The sequence below is a fragment of the Lepidochelys olivacea genome (genome assembly GCF_965140295.1).
Source record: "Lepidochelys olivacea isolate rLepOli2 genome assembly, chromosome: 12".
NCBI classification, from domain to species: domain Eukaryota; kingdom Metazoa; phylum Chordata; order Testudines; family Cheloniidae; genus Lepidochelys; species Lepidochelys olivacea.
Genome location: NC_140422.1, coordinates 38,931,267 through 38,949,811, shown reverse-complemented (window position 1 = coordinate 38,949,811; position 18,545 = coordinate 38,931,267). Strand labels below are relative to the sequence as shown.

Sequence of the window (18,545 nt, the reverse complement as noted above, 5' to 3'; positions counted from 1 at the left end):
CCCAAATTTTAGACTTGACTTGAAGAGCTGGGATAATGAGCAGCAGGGAGTAAGGGTGGGCTGGGTGTTAAAACGAGACAAGATTAGACAGGGAACATGCTTGACTTCCTGTCCTGGGCAATGTAGAACTGGTGAGTATTTCCAGGAATGGTTTAATTGAGCAGAGGGAAGCAGCCTGACAAATCAAATTAGTGAGGATGTTCCATAAATAGGGGAGAGCATGAAAAAAGGCACAGGGATGCTTGCAGGATTCATCTGTGTTCTCTTCTGTGTTGACCTTGAACCTTAGGTCGGTAAAGCTATTTTTGTGCCCATTAGGGCAGAAAGCACCTGCGTAGCTCTGCAGGTGATTCACCTAGTGTCTAATTTAGGGCGTTACTGGATCTGCGAGTGCTGTGAAATGTTTGCAGTTAGCATTACTTTGTTTCTTTAAGGTTGAAGAGGTTCTTTACTGACATAAATGAGTTTTTTCATTGGAGAGGCGAACATTTTATTACTCTGCCACTTGCACTACAATAATTGTCACTTCAGTGCACAAGGTGAACCAGGTCAGGTCTTCCAAAGCCAAAAACTCCATTAATGTTTCTTTTCCAGTGGGTTAGATTTTAACATTCTTTTTGGCTAAGAAAGCAGGAACAGTAAAGATGATTTGGGGATGGAAAAGATTGTTTTTTAAAACAGAAGACCTTATACAAACACGCTCAACTAAAGAAAGTTCCTCGAGGAATGAGTATTATGGGTGAGCGAGAACCGGATGAGTGAGTCCTTTTCTTTCACTAGTGTGAACATTTTGGACCCTGTTCTGCATTCTTGCAACCCCCCTCACTCCCATTTTCCGTTAGGAGTTTTTGGTGCATACAGAGTGGACCAAAAGGAATGGGGCCTGTGTGATAAGCTGGGTTTTTCCCCTTTGTTCACAAGCTCCTCATAAATACAAAGAGTAGAAGACACTCATTGTGCAGGGAGTGATGGAGACTGTAGTTCATACTCAAAACAGAAGGGATCTAAGACCATTCCTGTGCTTCAGTCAGGGAGATTTTTAACCTTCTCTTACCGTAAACATATGGTCTTCAAGGTGGCACCATAGAACCGGACAGTTCTTCCAAAATAGGAATTCTGAGTCCAAACCAAAGCTGCAGATTCAGAACTGATGATGACCAACTTTCTGGCTTCATGTAGCAGCCTATAACTACCGGAAAAAGCTGACCAAGCTGGATGTCCTTGTATGAGGAACTCTACCAACAGAGTCTGCCCTTGAAAGATGCTTCAGTTCTGCAGAAATTGAGTGGTCCAGTTTCACCTTCCATTCCAAGAGCAACAGTGTGCTTTGTCAGTGAAACCAAAGGGAAGAGGGGGGACAGTGCTGAGCTCACCACAACATTTTTTGAAAGGGGGAGCAGGCCATTAACTGTTCTGAATGGAATATGTTTTCCAATATATCCCCAGTGTGCTCCCTAAATTGAGACCCCTTGGCATTTGAGAAAAGGCAGCGTCCAGAATTACATTAGGCCAAGTTAAAGGGAAGGCTTTTTGAGAAATTGATGGGGGTGGAATATAAAGCGTGTTGGAGTGCTATGATCTGTGATTTGGGTGCATTCTGAGATGGCAGTGGAAAGCAGAATGCGTCTTTAATGCCGTTTTCCCCCTTTTCTGGCTAATCAGCCTGTATGACAGTAACAGCTGGTAGTCTGGTGCTCTCTAGCTGTCCCCAGCCATAAACAGGAGACCAAGCATCACATGTTCTGTGAATTCCCATCACACACCCCACTCTTCTGAGACATTTGGTGTTTAAATCGTCACGCTCGATAGAAAATTACAGGGGCTGATAGTTCAAGGATTAACAATCACTGGCAGCCCGGTTGTATAATGCTTCATTCTTGCGCAATGTGAGCTCTCAACTTGATGAACACTTTAAAAAATGTTAATTGAAACCCTTGCAGTGGAGACTATTAGAAGGCAGCCTGTTCCTGACTGATAGCTGAATCGGAAGTCAGACTCCATTAAAGTGTTTGTCTCCCTTATCAGTGTGCCTGCCCAAGCACTTGTTTAGGCACATTGCATTTCTCATGCAGCTGCACTTCCCCTCCCCCTTCTGCTTCCCTGTCAGGCCGATATTCTATTACCGTGGCAACGAGATGATGGCAGTAAGACTTGGGCTTTACAAGGCTCACTACTGGACCTGGAGCAACTCCTGGGAGCAGTTCAGTCAGGTAACAGAAAACAAACCCCCCTCATTTAGTTTATTTTCCCCATTCCCAACTTGCATCAAGTGACATTTTCGTCATGGGGGCAAAAAACCCATTAAAGGGGAATTTGAAATTATTGGCATGTCCCTGCGCTCCATTTTAAACCAGCCATTTATTGGAGACATTGATGTGTAATTACTGCTGGATCTGTACTAAAAAGTGAAAGGAGGAAGGAGACTAGTATTTCAGCACCTTCATATTGAAGTCAATGTCATTCCAGGGCAATAACAGAAAATTGTCCTCTTGGGTTGTTTTGGATGTTGGGGTGGTTGGTTTTTTTTAGCATCTAATATACTGTGATGTTCAGCATCTTTTCTTGACCAGTTCTTACCAAGCTTATATGTCACACCATTTGGAGTGTTACATTAAGTTGTTGGTATGGATCCAGTGTCTGATATGAGGAATTCAAAGCCCCTCACTATTTAAACGAATATAAGGCTGTTTTGCTAAGCAATGCATGGAGAGGGAAGGAAGCCCAGCTGTCAGCAGCTGTACTGTGCAGAGAACAACAGTTGCTGAAAACAGAGCACATGTGTTTCATCTCTTACAAAAGTATGCTCAGACCTAAATCATTCTAAGACTTAGCACATTTTTGAGCTCTCTCAGTTGATCGTCCCTTTGTTATAAGTTATACGCTCTTGCTGTTTTTCTGATTTTGTATCTTTCTTGTTCCAAACTTGGGTAATAAACTCTGGGGCATTTCACAAATGGCAGCTTGCAATTGTGCCATGCTGATTATGCCCTTAAAGTGAAGTAAATATGCTATGGCACAGCTCTCAGCAATTTCAACAGCAGGCTGGTGGTACAGGGGGTTGTTTGTAAAATTATTACTATTTGTTATGTATGGTAGGCCCTCAGGGCTTCACAGGTGCAGAACAAAGTGCTACTGGCATTTGTGGATGTGAAAACAAGCATGTAGTTTGTATACTCAGGGCGACGGGGATGGGGTAGAGGCAGCATCAAGGAAGTAATTTACATTCATGGCTGTAAACTTTGTATCTAGAAAGACTGTAAGGCTCAAAGAGTTAAAGTTGCAATTTTACATGGCACCAAAGAGACTTACCAACTGGGAGGGAAAGTTGGCCCCCAAAATGCATCGCATACTTTATGCCATTGTTAACCCTTTGTGAGGGGGATGATGCAATCTATTGTTGACACTTGTATGTGAATAAAGCTTGGATCTTTCAAGTGACATGGAAAGAGTGTGGAAGATTTTCGCTGTGAGTGGGAACACTGGGAAAGAAGACAATGTCAGATGTGAATAACTGCTGTCCATTGTAATATAAGCACATACACACACTTACACACCTAGTTCAGAAAAAAATAAATACCTACACTGATCTAAGCCTGTTTGTACATGTCTGAATATGTGTGTAGCTGTGATAATGGAGACCAGTTACTCATTTCAAAGACTCTCCTACTGTGAGCAGTGGCAGTTGTGTAATTAAGGAATATTTCTTTCTTTCTAAGTCTTTGTTTAACTATGGCTGATTAAAGTCAGTAATTATGCTGTACATCAGAGAGATGATTAAAAATTCGCTTGTATCACATGTGGTTGATGTGGGTAAAATTGGAGCACATTAGTGGACAGAATAGCCATTAACAACATGCAGAGGAAGCTGGGGCTGAAATTTGTTCCGATTCCTCTCATGTCCTCCAGACGTTAATTACAACCCTCACGAGTTTTAAATAAATAAATTAATAAATCCGAATGCAGAATGTTTTTACTGTTCTGATTTTTGTTTTCTTTTTTGCAAGCTTGTCATACATGACCGCTACACAGTTCCTCCTTGCTGTTACTGCTTTGTTATCAGTAATATTTATATTGTGGTTGGAGTTATCTTGGCAGAGTAGGAGGGGCCAGTTTTGCTTGCTGGCTTCATTGCAAATGGACTTTAATGTACACTTTTGTGACATTAGAAATCCTGATAGTCGACAGAACAGATGAGTTTGCCTTGCCAAGCCACTGGGGCTTTTGGCTAATAAGGCAAGTTTTTACCTTGTCTAATGGTGGGGTCTCCTGACTGGCTCATTACCTGATTATCTGAGTCCGATGTGGAGATGTATTAGACTCCCTTTGAACTTGGAAGCCTTTCACTCATAAAGATGATGGGGCCAAAGTCAGATCTGGTGAAAGCTGGTACAGTTTCATCATCTTTATTGGAGTTGCAACCATTTAAACAGGCCTGGGGTTGTCCAGATATATCAAAACAACTCTGTTTATTTTCAAGAGGTTTACTTTACAGATAATTTAGTATTTTGTTATTTTTGTAGAGTTGCTTCATTGTTTCATGTTTCAGCCAAACCTTCATTTGCTCTTGAAAGCCCCTTGTTAATTGGCAGAGTGGAAAATTACTAAATATAGATAGTCTTGTCAGAATTCAATTTTTTTCTTTAATTTTAATTATTAATATCAATTTTTATTTTTAAATTTTCACTGTTGCTTGATATTAAGTGGTGGGTAGGGTTGGGGCAGGGCTGTAGAGGGCTCCCTGTGCCACTGAGGGGCCCAAAACATGGGTGCAAGGTGCGAGGGAGGTTGCAGTCCTGACCTGGAGCAGAGAGCACCTGGCCAGGACTACACAGAGGAGGATGAGTCCCTGGCTGCAGGGGAGGCTACCCCACTGCTGAACAGTTCCTGCCTGCGAACAGCTCCCACACACCTGGCTGGTGGGTGAGTGAGTGGGGCCATGAGAATGAAGCTGCAGAGGACTCCCCGCGTGGTCACAGTCCGGTGACACCCGATCCCTGCACGTGCAAGATGTGGAGTAGGCTGCAATCGTGGGAGGGCAGAGCAGAAACCCTTGGCCAGGATGGCACGGGACGCTTTGGTCAGAACGGCCCGGAGGAAGGAAAGCCCCCAGCCACAGCGGAGGCCACCCCGCTACTGAATGGTTTTGTCCCTGGGCAGGAGCCTTTCAGCAGCAGGGTGACCTCCCCCACAGATGGGGACACACTCCGCACAAGCCTGGCTGGGAGTCTCCGCTCTGCCATGCGGTGGTGCTGGAACAATTTGTACAGGGGGGGTGCTGAGAGCCATTGAACCAAACTATAAACCCTGCGTATAATGGAAACCACTTCAAGCCAGAGAGTGCAGCAAGCCCTCCCAGCACCTCTAATTCCAGCACCTATGCTCTCCTGCTAGGACTGTAGCCTCCCCCTGACCTTGCTCCTGCAGGGATCCAATGTCACTGTGCAGGAAGCAATCTGCTGTCATGGCCCTGCTCGTTCACTCCCATGACTGCGCTGCCAAAAGGCCAGTGACATTGGATCCCTGTAGGTACAACGTGTGGGGGGAGGAGCAGGCTGTACTCATGCCCTTACTGATGGATGCTTTTTTGTGTTGATTTCCGTGTCAGCTGAAATTGACATTTACCAGCATCTATCAATTTAAAACGAATCCTGCCAAACCGAAATACAGACAACTTACACTATTTTTAATTCATGCTTGGTATGCCTTTGTTTTAAGATTTTTAAACCTGGAAATGCCACTGAGCAAACCAGAATCCAATTGATGTTAGGATTGGAAAACATCACATTGTTATCCTTCTGGCCCCAAGTGTGTCTTCTGAACACCTCCATGCTTTTCACCGTCAGGCTTGGTTAAGAAGAATTTGTGCAAGTTTAGGAATTTTAGCCTCTAACCTGGAAAGCTACTTGCTTGATTGCAGCATTAGGCAGCTAAGTAATAAAGTATGTGTAAAATGGAGCACAGAGGAGACGCTTACAGACAGCTAACCCCGGGAGATAACTCGGTTGTGCATGCTTCTCCCCATATGGCACTTGGAATATTTACACTGCAAAGATCCCAGCAGTCCACTGGTTTATAGTGTCTTTGCCTTATTAAACTCTCATGCCATTAACATGCTTTAACTGGTACCCATCATCTGCATTCTAGTTTGGGATTCAAATTTATGTCATCCGTCACAAAGATGAAATGTGTTGGTTTTTTGTTTTCTGGGTTTTTTTATCCTCCAGAGGCAGTATTTTCTAATCCAATTCCTCCCATAAATCGTTGTAATCTATTTATTAGCACTGTAGGACTATTTGGTGTTATCTTCCCTGCTATTTCTACTTGATTATTTAGATAACTTATATTCATGAACGGCTACTCCCTTGAATAGCATAAGGGAAAGAAATATAAACCCACTCAGTAGAAATAAGTGAGACTAAGGACTTGATGGCACACATCACTTCTGCCTGTAAATTACATGGGACACTCACATGAGGAATATTTACCTAGCTGCCATCTTCATACAATAAAAAGCCTTTGTGATTTACAAGTGGTTCATGTTTATGCAGTTTGAATTGTCTAACATCCAGGAGCTGATGAATAGGACAGAGATAAGTGAATTTACTGAGAGAATATATTTATATTTGTAAATAATTTGAGAAGTAATATGTATTCTATTCCAGAATTAGATTTGGTTTTGGACTGAAAAAAAGGAGACAAGGAGAAGTTTAAGAATTCTGTAGTCTCAGACTTCATTGGCGAGTCAGTAAATAAATGATTTCACAGGAAAAATACTTTCTTATTGACCCCTGGAGTTTAAAAAGAAGCTGTGAGAGCACCGGAAGTACAGTCTGCAGTGGTGTGGCAGAACCTGTACTGGATTCACCTGGAAGGCATCGGGCCAGATTTTCAGCTGCGGTAAGTCGAAATAGCTCCATTGAAATCAGTGCAGCTATGCTGCTTTAGACCTGCTGAGGATCTGGCCCGTACTGTCCTTTGCTTTGGTGCTTATGGCTATCCGAGCGTAGGCTCTTCCATGGCCCTATCATCGTTGGCAACCTTGCTCTTCCAGCCAAATCTCATAGTGATGAACACAGCAGTGTACATTACACATCCGGTCCAAATTGGTCAGAGGATCTATGTTACCAGTCAGGTAGGGTAGTTGGCTGGAAATTGAAGCTAGACAAATTTAGACTAGAAGTAAGGCACAAATATTTACCAGTGAGGGTAATTAACCATTGGAACAACTTACCAAGGACTGTGGTGGACTCTCCACCATCAAGATTTGGATGTTTTTCTAAAATACATGCTGTAGTTCAAACAAGAATGAATTCAGGGAAGTCTTATGGCCTGTGTTATGCAGGAGATCTGCCTAGATGATCACAGTGGCCCCTTCTGGCTTTGGAATCCAGGAATCGCACCCAACTGGCATTCAAATGTAATTTATAGGGAAAGGGGGCAGAAAGGGAGATGTAGCCAGGAAACCAATTCAAGTGTAAGTTAGCCCCCTCACGCACCCCACCACTTTGCCTTACAGCCTTCTTTTAGTTGCTTTTCCTGCTGCATTCCCTTGCCATCCCTGTGGCATTTAATTTGCATATGTTTGGCACAACCATGGAATGCCAAACGGATACAAGATATGCACACAAGTGGTAGTGTATCACATACCACTGTTAGTCACCACTGAATTTAGCCTAGAAGAGGTCAGTGAAAAGAGACAGATCCTGGAGCACAGGCAGATTTACTCTACCCACTCTGAAATACATATGCCTCATGCTCTTCATTGCTCTCCTGCTGCCCTGCCCACCTGATCAGGAGTAATGCTGAAGGGCTTAGAGGGAGGGAGGAAGCTGCATTTAGCCCTCCTTCCTTGGGAGGACAGGTCAGCTTTATGCAGGGCTGGGGGGAGGGGAATAAAGGGGGAAATTGTGGATTCTTGAAGGAATCTACTTGCCTCTTTTTTTTTGAGGGGTAATTAGATTCCTTCCAAAATCCCAATTTTAGTGCTTCATTAGAGGTGGCAAGAACGTGAGCCACCAGGAGGTTAAAGTTCTCGTCTCTGCTTAGTCCTGAGATCACTCCAACAGAGCGTAGCTCTTCAGTAGCACTGGTGAGTTGACCTTAACTGGATCTTTGCAAAAATATTTTTTTAAAAGCCCTTTGGTTTAGTGGATTGTGGCTGATAAACTTCAGCCTCTCTGCTGTCAGCTTAGTATCTTCAGTAGTTTTCAGTGGTTTTTCGTAAAGGGTGTGTGTGTGTGTGTGTGTACATACACACACCTATTGTTTCACTGTAAAATGCCAAAGGGGTTATTTGTGCTGCGGTCTGTTCTGATTGCCCTTCTCATCAACATGAAGGAATCGATAAAGCCTTTTCTGTGAGGGAGGATGTGAAGTCAAGTAGAACCTCACAAATAATGACATTTGATTGTGGTCCTCTGAGCATCTGAGCTAGCTATTGATCGCTTCTGCTTGAGAGCCGATGGAGACTTTTCGATTTGCCCCTTTTCTCCGCTCCCTTCCAGACAGTTAACACATTAGAAGCGATTTTTGTTCAACAGGGCTGAAGCAGCTGCCATGAGAAACCAACACCCGCATTTTCAGGTGTTCGCTCACTCTGAGTTCCAGTGCTGGAGGCTTTTGCTGAGAACTGCCACGAGTGAGAATCACTGCTTTCCAGTGCTGTGGCAAGGACAAGAAGAAACAGCAGATTGCTGCAGTTTTGGGGATACCTGCCTCAAACAAGCTGGGTTTTTCCTAATACTAATATTCATTTTGTTGTTCTGTGTTTTGAGCATTGGAATGAGGAAACATTGACAAGGAGACAGTCTAGTGTTTGCTGTGCCACTATCATAATCCACAGTTGCTTGTAAATTCAGAACACTCTGGGATAGTGCCAGGCAGATGAATCGCCAGAGGGCTTACATTAACACAAGTGCTGATTCCATCGCTTGGCTAGGAGCCCAAAATGGCGAACTGTTGTATTTGTCTCATGTCATTATTGACATAGCATCTGTGGGCCATTTGCTCTGGAAATTGAGTCACAAGCCGTATAATCAACAGTCAGTAATTCTTGCTGAGGGGCTTGCAGTGGGGCTGGAGCGGCAGACACTCCTGTCCCCTTAAAAGTCCACTTGTCCCGTCTGGAGGAAAGGTTTATTTTTATTTTTTATATGAGGAACTCTGTGTAATTTCTCTTCATTGTGCAATGGTACAAAACATCATCCCTGTCCAGGAGATCTGGTCCACTAGCAGACATGCTTCTGGTTGCTATTTGCAAGTAATCTGATGCTGTTTTAGTTGGCTGTTTCTAACAAGGCACAGAACTGTGACTAGCTATAGACATGTCCCTCGTGTTTTTATAAGTGTGCGGAAAAAGATCAGAGAATTTGTCTAAATACACCAGACTCTCGCTAGAACATGGGATTCGGTGACTGCATTATAGCGGGGACCGCGTTAAAATGAATTGCAATTAAAGTAATTAAATTTGGGATACGTGGCCGCAACTGCATAATATGCGAACTCGCGCTATATAGACGTGCGTTCTAGCAAGGGTCCAGTGTACAAGCAATTACCTTCCTTCTTTGTGAGGTCACTGTTTATTGTAAATGAACATCTTACCTCAGGTAAGGTGCAGAGTAAACTGTATTAGAATTGTGCAGGGAATCAATGGCCAGTTAAAAACGCATTGTTAGTAACAGGCTCTCATAACGAAAATTATTTAAGGAAACAATATAATAAGTCTAATGATGGTTTTGGTTTTGTTGTGGGGAGGGCAGGAATTAGATCAACCCACTTCCCTAAAAGGGATTCTTCATTCTTTTCCTATATGAATTTCATTTTTAAGTGAAGCTGGCCATCTGGAACTTGGCAAAAACACTGATATGCATATGGTGTAGATCAAAGCTCCTCTGATTTCAGTGGATGGATGTTGATTTACACCAGCTGAGGATCAGGACCACTGTATCTAACATTAAAACCTGCAAAGCTCTTAGTTTCTAAGGCCTGTGCGGTTAGCTTTTCCTTTTAAAAAGAAATATCTAATTTGCCGAAGAGTGGGAAATCATTTTGAAACAGTGACATGATTTCAAATTCCCTACCAGTCTTCACCAGTACAAATATCTAGAAAGAACAGTCATGTCTGCTTCATCAGCTCTCACTCCAGCTTGTGCAGAGAAGGCAGAAGGACCTTCTGTGAGGCAGGAATGAAAAGTAGTAATTCCTTTCATCCTGATATAGGAAGATCTAGACACAGTTGGCATCTCACTTCCCCCTCCCAAGCATCATACACAACCCTAATCTGCATGTTTCCCAAGACACCAGAGGCACCGTCCAGATGTGCAAATGTGTGGATTGTCTGTTCCTGAAAATTCTTCCCAAGTCTCAAGCAGAATTGATTAAAAATTCTTTGCTCTGGAAAAGGGAAGCAATGCAGACGGAGCATCCTAGACTTTCAGTTTATTCATAGAGGATATTGTGTAGTTTCCTTCTCAAGAACTGGAAACAGCATTGAATTTACAAAGTGTTGGGAGAGGCAGAATTACTGTTATGATATTTAAATAGTAAAGTGATTTTCCAGAATATAAGCCGTTTTACTGCCTCTTCAACTGGGTATTGATACTGTTGGTGTCTCAGATAATGCCATTTTCAGCAATAGTATTCCATCAAGAGGAGGCTCAGAAATGTCCATTTTAATGGGAAATTGGGGTTTGATGCACTGTATGTAACCAACATTTTTTTCCCCATCAGCACATCTTAATTGCTCTGGCAAAATCTTTATGATGCCATCAGACCTCCTCACTTGCCTTGTACAATGGCAATGGATGTGTCCTCAGTCATCCTGCTGTGTATTGTACTCTGACACATGGTATAGTGTATATATAGTATTCAGATTATCAACAGGTTATTTATAATGTTTTTTATAGCCTCAGTCCTGCAGTCAGGTTAATGTGAGTGAACCCTTGAAGTGGATGGGCCACACAAGCATTCAGGATCTGCCTGTGCAGTTTCTATTGCAATACTGGTTTTTTGAGTTGCAAACAGGGCTCTGGTTAACTTGACTCATGAACCAGGTGGAAGTGTGCACGCTACGCATGCCTGCGTTCTTTATATTGGCCACCAGTAAAGTAGAGGCTTGAATTTTTAAATTGACAGTCATTGGTTTTGAAAGCTCTTCATGGCATAGGATCTTGGAGCACTGAGACCAGGAACCTTGTCCTGATGGATAGCAGCCTTTGTTCATCACCTGCCATTAGGGATCCCAGCACCCTAACGTCCTGTCTGGCACTCAGATGTATGCCAATGGACCTTTGGGACCAAACAGCTCTGACTGCAGAATCAGGGCTTTCCTCAGTAACCACCCTGATGTTCCGGGTCAGTCTGACCTGGAACCTGCTTCCCCCTGCTGTCCAGCTCAGTCCATCCCTCCCTATCTTTAGAAGGCAGCTGACTACTGTTTTTCCCCAAAAAGGTGGTGGTGGTTTGTTTGTTTTTTTTTAGAGTGATCACTGTTGGTTCCTGTTTATCATCATCCCTCTGGTTTGTACTGGATCCTCTCATTTGCTGTTACCTCTTCCTCTCTCTTTCACTTACCTAGATATTTATTATGCCAGGCTTATTCCCATTGGATCTCAGGGTCTTGACTTCTAAGAGGATCATTTTTAACTGTTGATGTTGTATTTTGATTTAGTGGTTGTTATGCTGGACAGTGTCTTCAGTGGAGATGGAGGGGGAATATTATTTTATTTAGCAGTTGATCTGCAAGTAGGAAAGTTTTGAGGCCCTCTCTGGGCCACAGCTGGATTTTGATGTCACACAGAACATCATAAAAATTATTCGTATTTCACTTCTTATTTGTGGAGATAAAGTTGAAAGGCCTTAGAATGTAAATGGTAGTTTCAGCCACATTTTCGGGGTATTATTTATCAATGTCACAGAGTGTTATGTTTGAGGGATTTTCTTTTTCCCTCTAGTAAATTAGATTTGAAGAGGGAATTGGCTTTTGAAGCTAGAGAGACGGGTAGCTTTTTGTTAGTTCTGAGACACCTTTGTGGAAGCCTTATTTCTCAGGAATCTGGGGGATATAATCGGGAACGTGTTCTGGAGCACCTCATTATGAGAATTACATTTCACCATTTGCTTCTCATATAAGCAGAGCAATGTAGAAGCAAATGCCCAAGAGAATAAATTCTTCCCTCAAACTAAAACATTTGCAGTGGAGGAGCAGTGCATCAATTAGCAGGCTGTTAATTAAATACCTTGTTTGATTTGCATCCAAATTATAATTTGTATGTTATATCTGGGCTTTGATACCTTTCCACTAACTGTTCCATGTATCTTTTTTAAGTTAAATTCTATTTTCCACTATTAAAACCTCATTCAGTCTCCAAAGTCTATGGTACGAGAAGATTAAAAGGTCAATCATTTTTGTATCCATTTAAAGTCCATTATTAGTTGCCCGCTACAACCTATCAAGCAACTCTCTTATTTTTTCCAGCCACTGATTCAGGAATCTATAGCTCTGTGCAGATAAATGGGATTTCATGGGCTTCTAACCTTCTTGCTTTATTGAAAAGCAGAATATTAACTGCTCCGCTGACCAGCTGTCCATTAAAAACATACAGGCTATTTTTAGAAAATTGTTTGCCAATCAAATCCTAACATCTGTGGAGAGCCTTTCAGTTTGTTTGTTGTTTTATAAGCAAATGGTACAACTGCTTTCCCCCCTCCATTTAAATATTACCACTTACCTTCTCTCTGGGTCTCTGTGCATGTCTCAGGGCGTTATGAAGTACTGTAAATAGCGCAGCATGTTAGCTGGAATTGTAAACCTGTGAGGTTTAACAAGTCCATTAGGTGCTAGTTCTTGCTAGTCTATGGGGCCCCCTGCTTTATTTTCTCTTTAGTGAAATTAGCACTTAAAATTTTTTGCTAGACCCAGAGCTAAAAGTGTTCTGTTAGCCGGTAGGACTGTAGGCCAAGCTCTAAGTTATTAGGGAGTTGACATCTGGCTAATAATTGGCTGGAGTTCAGGAGAGACACAACCTGGCAAAGCATACAAATGCACAGATGCAGAGAGCTAACTGCTCTGGATTTCTGAAGAGACAGCTCTGGGTGTCTCTGGGCTGGCTATTGAGGACTTAACCCATTGATGTTAGCAACTGAAATGTCCAGATACTTATCGTCATCATACCAACCGCTACTGCTGGGGAAATCCTGATTTTTCCTTCCACAGAGTTTGATGGGCACTGGAGTTTTTTTCAGACCTAGTGCAAATCGTCCAGCCCACCTAGCATTACCAGGTTAATAACCTAATACCAGGACTTCGAGAAGCTGTAAATCAGAAAGACAAACATCTTTTTTTTTTTTTTTTTTTAATTAAAATGTACCGCTTTCTTCAGTGAAATATGGCTTTGGGTCAGATTCAGAGAGACTCTGAGCATTCGCATCTCCTATAGAAGTTAGCAGGAGTTGTGGGTGCTCATTGTCTCTTGGGATTATGCCCTTTAATTTTATTAGATTTTTTCCCCTTTATATCATTGTCACCAGCCAATCAGAACCCATCTATGCAGCTCTGTACTGCATTAATCAAAGAGAGGAGATGCTTTTTATGTGCAGAGTTGTTATGATTAAATTACCTCCCCTTTTGTCTTTCATTTGCCATTTCATTTTAATGAATATTTTATAGAGATGATTTCTGCTTTTTAATAGTACAGAAATGTGAGTCCTGCTTCAGCTCTCACTCCTGCTTTATACCAGTAGAGTTACCTTTTCCACCCCAGCATAAATAACAGCAGAATCCAGTTTGCAGACACAGAATCAACTTTCGGTTAAAACTTCTTTTAAAAAAAAAAACCTGTCACAGTTAATAACGGGAGAGTGGGAAAGTGGTCTCAGCCAAAGTCTTGAGAGCTGAGGAGTTCATATTTACATCTGTTATTAAATAATAAACTCAAACCCATTATTTCATCCCACATTCCCAGTGACCCACTTCGTTCTCTCCAATGCAGGGTATTGATTTCTGTCCTGGGCAGAACATTTCTGGAGTAACAACCCATACTCAGGAGGAACACACCAAACTGCCTCTGCTCTTCCACTTGGGAAAGGACCCTGGGGAAAAATATCCAATAAGGTGAGCAAGAAAGACACTAATGGAAATGTTCATTGTTGGAAATGTTCTGGTCCAGAAGGATCTGGGAAGTGAGGTGACAGGAAAGTCTTCAGAGAGCACAGTGTGACTTTAACACAAGGCTTAGTTCATCTGGCATTTACTCTCCTGTTACAGATGCATTTGGTCCCATTATTTCACTGACCTGACTCTTTTGATTACTGGAAAAGGTGGGTGAGGTAATGTTTTTTATTGTACCAACTTCTGTTGGTGAGAGAGACAAGCTTTGAAGCTTACACAAAGCTCCTCTTCCAGCTATTCAGGTTCTGTTTCCTATGGGTAAAATCAGCTGTATTAAATGGTCAGCATGTCACTGTGAGCATTATATTGTTTTCATGTCTTGCTGTCCATCTTATTAATTCATTATTAATGGTATGTATTTTGTTAATTGATTATTATTTTGTCCCAAGAGGGATGTGAACAGGCAAATGCATCGAATGAAACTGATATGGCGATTGTGCCAATCTAGCAGTTAAAGCAGAGTCCACAATCATATAGCTGTGTGTGGAAGGGAGACACATTTCTTAGGGAACAAGTGGTGGTGTAGTACATTAGCATAAATATCACCTTGGGTATATGGCAGTACCTAAGGGGTGTCTGTTTTATATATTTCTCAATAGACTTGCTAGCTGTATCTTAAAATCTGTATGAAGATCAGGTGTTACTCCCCAGAAAGCTTAGACAGGTGACCACAATTCCAAACTAACAAATAGAGAACAGAACAAAATATAGTTTTTCAAATGGTTTGGCCAGACACTGGGTTGGCACCTGTCCCAGCTTGGCTTAGACTGTCTAAAGAAAAGGAGGACTTGTGGCACCTTAGAGACTAACACATTTATTAGAGCATCAGCTTTCATGAGCTACAGCTCACTTCATTGGTTGCATGCAGTGGACAATACAGTGGGGAGATTTATATACATAGAGAACATGAAACAATGGGTGTTACCATACACACTGTAAGGAGAGTGATCAGGTAAGGTGATGTATCCGATGAAGTGAGCTGTAGCTCATGAAAGCTTATGCTCTAATAAATTTGTTAGTCTCTAAGGTGCCACAAGTACTCCTTTTCTTTTTGCGGAAACAGACTAACACGGCTGCTACTCTGAAACCTGTCATTAGACTGTCTAGTAGCTCTTGTCCCATGTCCAACACCCCTTACCTTTTGTGTCCCATGGACAGGACTGACTCTAGGGCAGCTGCAGAATAGCAAATCAGTGAACATGCACACCCAAGCTAGTCTGCTGTCTGCGCTTGTTCTCCAGGGCCACGCCTCCCCTTTCCCATCTCAGCACATTCTGAGAGGTTTTGTCACCAGTACCTTCCCCCTGCATTCTGTCATGGCAAGTGGGAAGCTTTCAAGCCTGTGGGAGCTTCCTCAGAGAGTAATTGAGTTGGTGGATTCCCTGCCTACTCTTTGGAGTGGGCTGGCCTCTTAATCTCCCATAACTGTGTCACTGCAACCTGCACCTCTAGCAGACTTCCTGCCTCAAATGATTTGTGCAAAGGTTTAAGCAGGCATCAGCTAACCCAGCCAGAAAGTGAATCAGGCCCTGTAAGTTTAATTACAACCACCCTACGAAAAGTCTGGCTGGGCTCCGCCCTTCTCCATTGATTAGGAAGAATGATATGGGAGTTTTAGCACAGTCAGATGGCGGACTGGGATATGCTATCATTTCCATTCCCGTTGGCTCTGATTTATAGAATGTATAAGTAAATAAGGAGGAAACTGGAGCCACCAGGACCACCTGCACAGAAATGGTTTTGCGCAGTGGCTTCGACAGAGATGTTTTCTGAACTGACAGGACTGCAATTACTCAACCATTTTAAATAATTGAGTGGATGCACTCATTCCATTATTTTCAACAGCACTGAGCCTGTACTGTCCACTAAGTGTTCTCACTAGACAGAGAGAAGGGGAGAAAAAATATTTTCACTTCTCTCTCTCATAACAGATGAGCACCCTAGAGGTACATTACAGAGTGTATAAAACTCTCCAGAATCCCATTGCATTTGCTCTCTTTCTATTGCATTTCAGCACTAATGAACAAACCAAATCATATCACATCTTATTCTTTGCAGTTGCTGCTGTGTTTTAAATTCAGCTCAGTAAAATTACATTACTGGATTGGGATTCCAGATGAGACTATATCCGGTTTGGGTTAATGGCTGTGTTTTTTGCGGAAGGTGGAAATCACCCCATTCCAAAAATTAGATAATCAGAAATCTTATCTTGGCTATGTTGGTCTGTGTTTTGGAGAGGCTTATCTGGGAGGTGTCTGTCTGCAGGGCACCTGCTGCCTGATAGTTTAAGCATTCCTTTCAACATCCATGTTTTGAGGATTGAACTAAATTCCAGTGATACGTCTGTAGTCATTTCTCATATGGTTCCATTGCTTTCTGGATACACACAAGCTGTTGCCTTGATTGAATTTTATGGTAAGATTATGACATGATTATGGAAAGCAGTGATGTTATTTAGTCTGCGGAAGAGAAGAATGAGAGGGGATTTGATAGCTGCTTTCAACTACCTGAAAGGCGGTTCCAAAGAGGATGGATCTAGACTGTTCTCAGTGGTAGCAGATGACCGAACGAGGAGAAATGGTCTCAAGTTGCAGTGGGGGAGGTTTAGGTTGGATATTAGGAAAAACTGTTTCACTAGGAGGGTGGTGAAACACTGGAATTTGTTACCTAGGGAGGTGGTAGAATCTCCTTCCTTCAAAGTTTTTAAGGTCAGGCTTGACCAAGCCCTAGCTGGGATGATTTAGTTGGGGATTGGTCCTGCTTTGAGCAGGGGGTTGGACTAGATGACCTCCTGAGGTCCCTTCCAACCCTGATATTCTGTGATTCTGTGATATGCAAACCATAATGGACAGGCTGTTTTTAGTAAATGAATATTTCTTTCTGCAACATGTAATGTTACTCTTCTCTTGTCTCTGGTCACATTGGAAACATCATGGAAAGTAGGTCTTCTATGTAATACTTAAATTATCCTCATTTATGGGGATGTTACTGGTGTGTATTTTTATTTAGTTTAATTATCCCCTTTGGCAGCTTGCCCATTGGGAGTCCCTACATTAATGTTCCTCAGAGGGAAAACCAGCATTCTGTTGCCAAAAGGGTAATTTAAGTCCGTACTGGTCCCAGTAAGAACCTTGATTACCTGCATCTTCTTCACTTTTGTGTGGTAAGGATTGAACCAGTTTTGTGTCTTTGTCATCTGAGATGTTAATGATCATGTCTAAGAAGGCTGAGGGACAGACACTAATTTATGTCTTACGTTGTTTTTTGTAGCTCTGAGGGGTTATTTTTTGAAACATAAGATCATACATTAACACTGACATCGTCGGGGAGAAGCATTTCTCTAAGTCCAAGCAATATTCATTCTCCTCTCAGGACACAATTCCTCGTCCTTCAGATTAATTTAAATCCACTGGAACTGTAGAAGGCCTTTGTTACAGAATATATTAGAGACTGGACTAGGTGATTTAATAAGTCTTTTCCTTTTATTAAATTCTTTGATTCTCTGAGTATTGCACATCCCACAAGTACCATACAGGGAACAGTTCTTCCAAGAATATCATGCATCCAAGCAACATTTTAGAGAGATTAAAATAATCTGTTGCTAGCACCTTCAGAACCAATTGTGGGGAAAAATACTTCAGCTTTATTCACACGTGTCTATATTAAGATGCTTTACAATACTCACTAAGAACACAAGCAAACAGTATATAAAACTAAATTTAGCACAGCATAAAATACAATAAACCCAATACAAACTGCAATAAAGAAGGTGTTTGGAGTCAAACTCTGAAGGTGCAGAAGGAATTGTCAGAATAAATCTCCAGAGGTGCAACATCTTAACAAACCAGCACAGAAAGCTAAAGCCATTGCTTGTCATTAATGGCAGTCAGTACTGCCATCCGACCTGAGTGATTAATCCTCATCCAAACTAGGAGTCCACTAAAACTCTGGGCCTAGAGAAGTAGTGACCTCTGATTTAAGACAATATAGTTGGCTAAAATGGAGGAAACAGTTGGAATCCACAAAATTGGCTATTTACTAATGATTTCCGAATCCAACAGGAATGTTTTTAAAACAGGGTTTACAAGAGCATGATGAAAAATCCTAGAAACCATCAAAGAATTAACAATGCTAGTTATAGCGCCAGAAAAGAGAGGAAGAAGCGCCTGACAGAACTGATAGGAGAAAGGATCTGACAGAAGAGCAGCCAATCTGACCTCACAGGTCAGGGCAGAAACGTCAGAATGAGCAAAACCGGTGTATAATTTCACCCAGGGGACAATCAGAGGGAAAGTTATGCTAGGTCCTCACCATCTAACCAGAGGGAAACAGCAGCGGCCGCATTGAGGGAGAGCACCTGCAAATTACCTGCAGCCCA

At 42.2% G+C, this 18,545-nt stretch overlaps 1 protein-coding gene across 1 annotated transcript in view; it reads left to right on the top strand.

Annotated features, from left to right (window-relative positions):
• The window catches only part of GALNS (galactosamine (N-acetyl)-6-sulfatase), a 64,252-nt gene that overhangs the window by 33,350 nt on the left and 12,357 nt on the right, over nucleotides 1-18,545 (top strand). Inside the window, exons 11-12 of the mRNA XM_084644931.1 lie at nucleotides 2,108-2,210; nucleotides 13,989-14,110. Coding sequence (XP_084501057.1) covers nucleotides 2,108-2,210; nucleotides 13,989-14,110 — 225 coding nt within the window. The remainder of the gene's footprint in view (nucleotides 1-2,107; nucleotides 2,211-13,988; nucleotides 14,111-18,545) is intronic.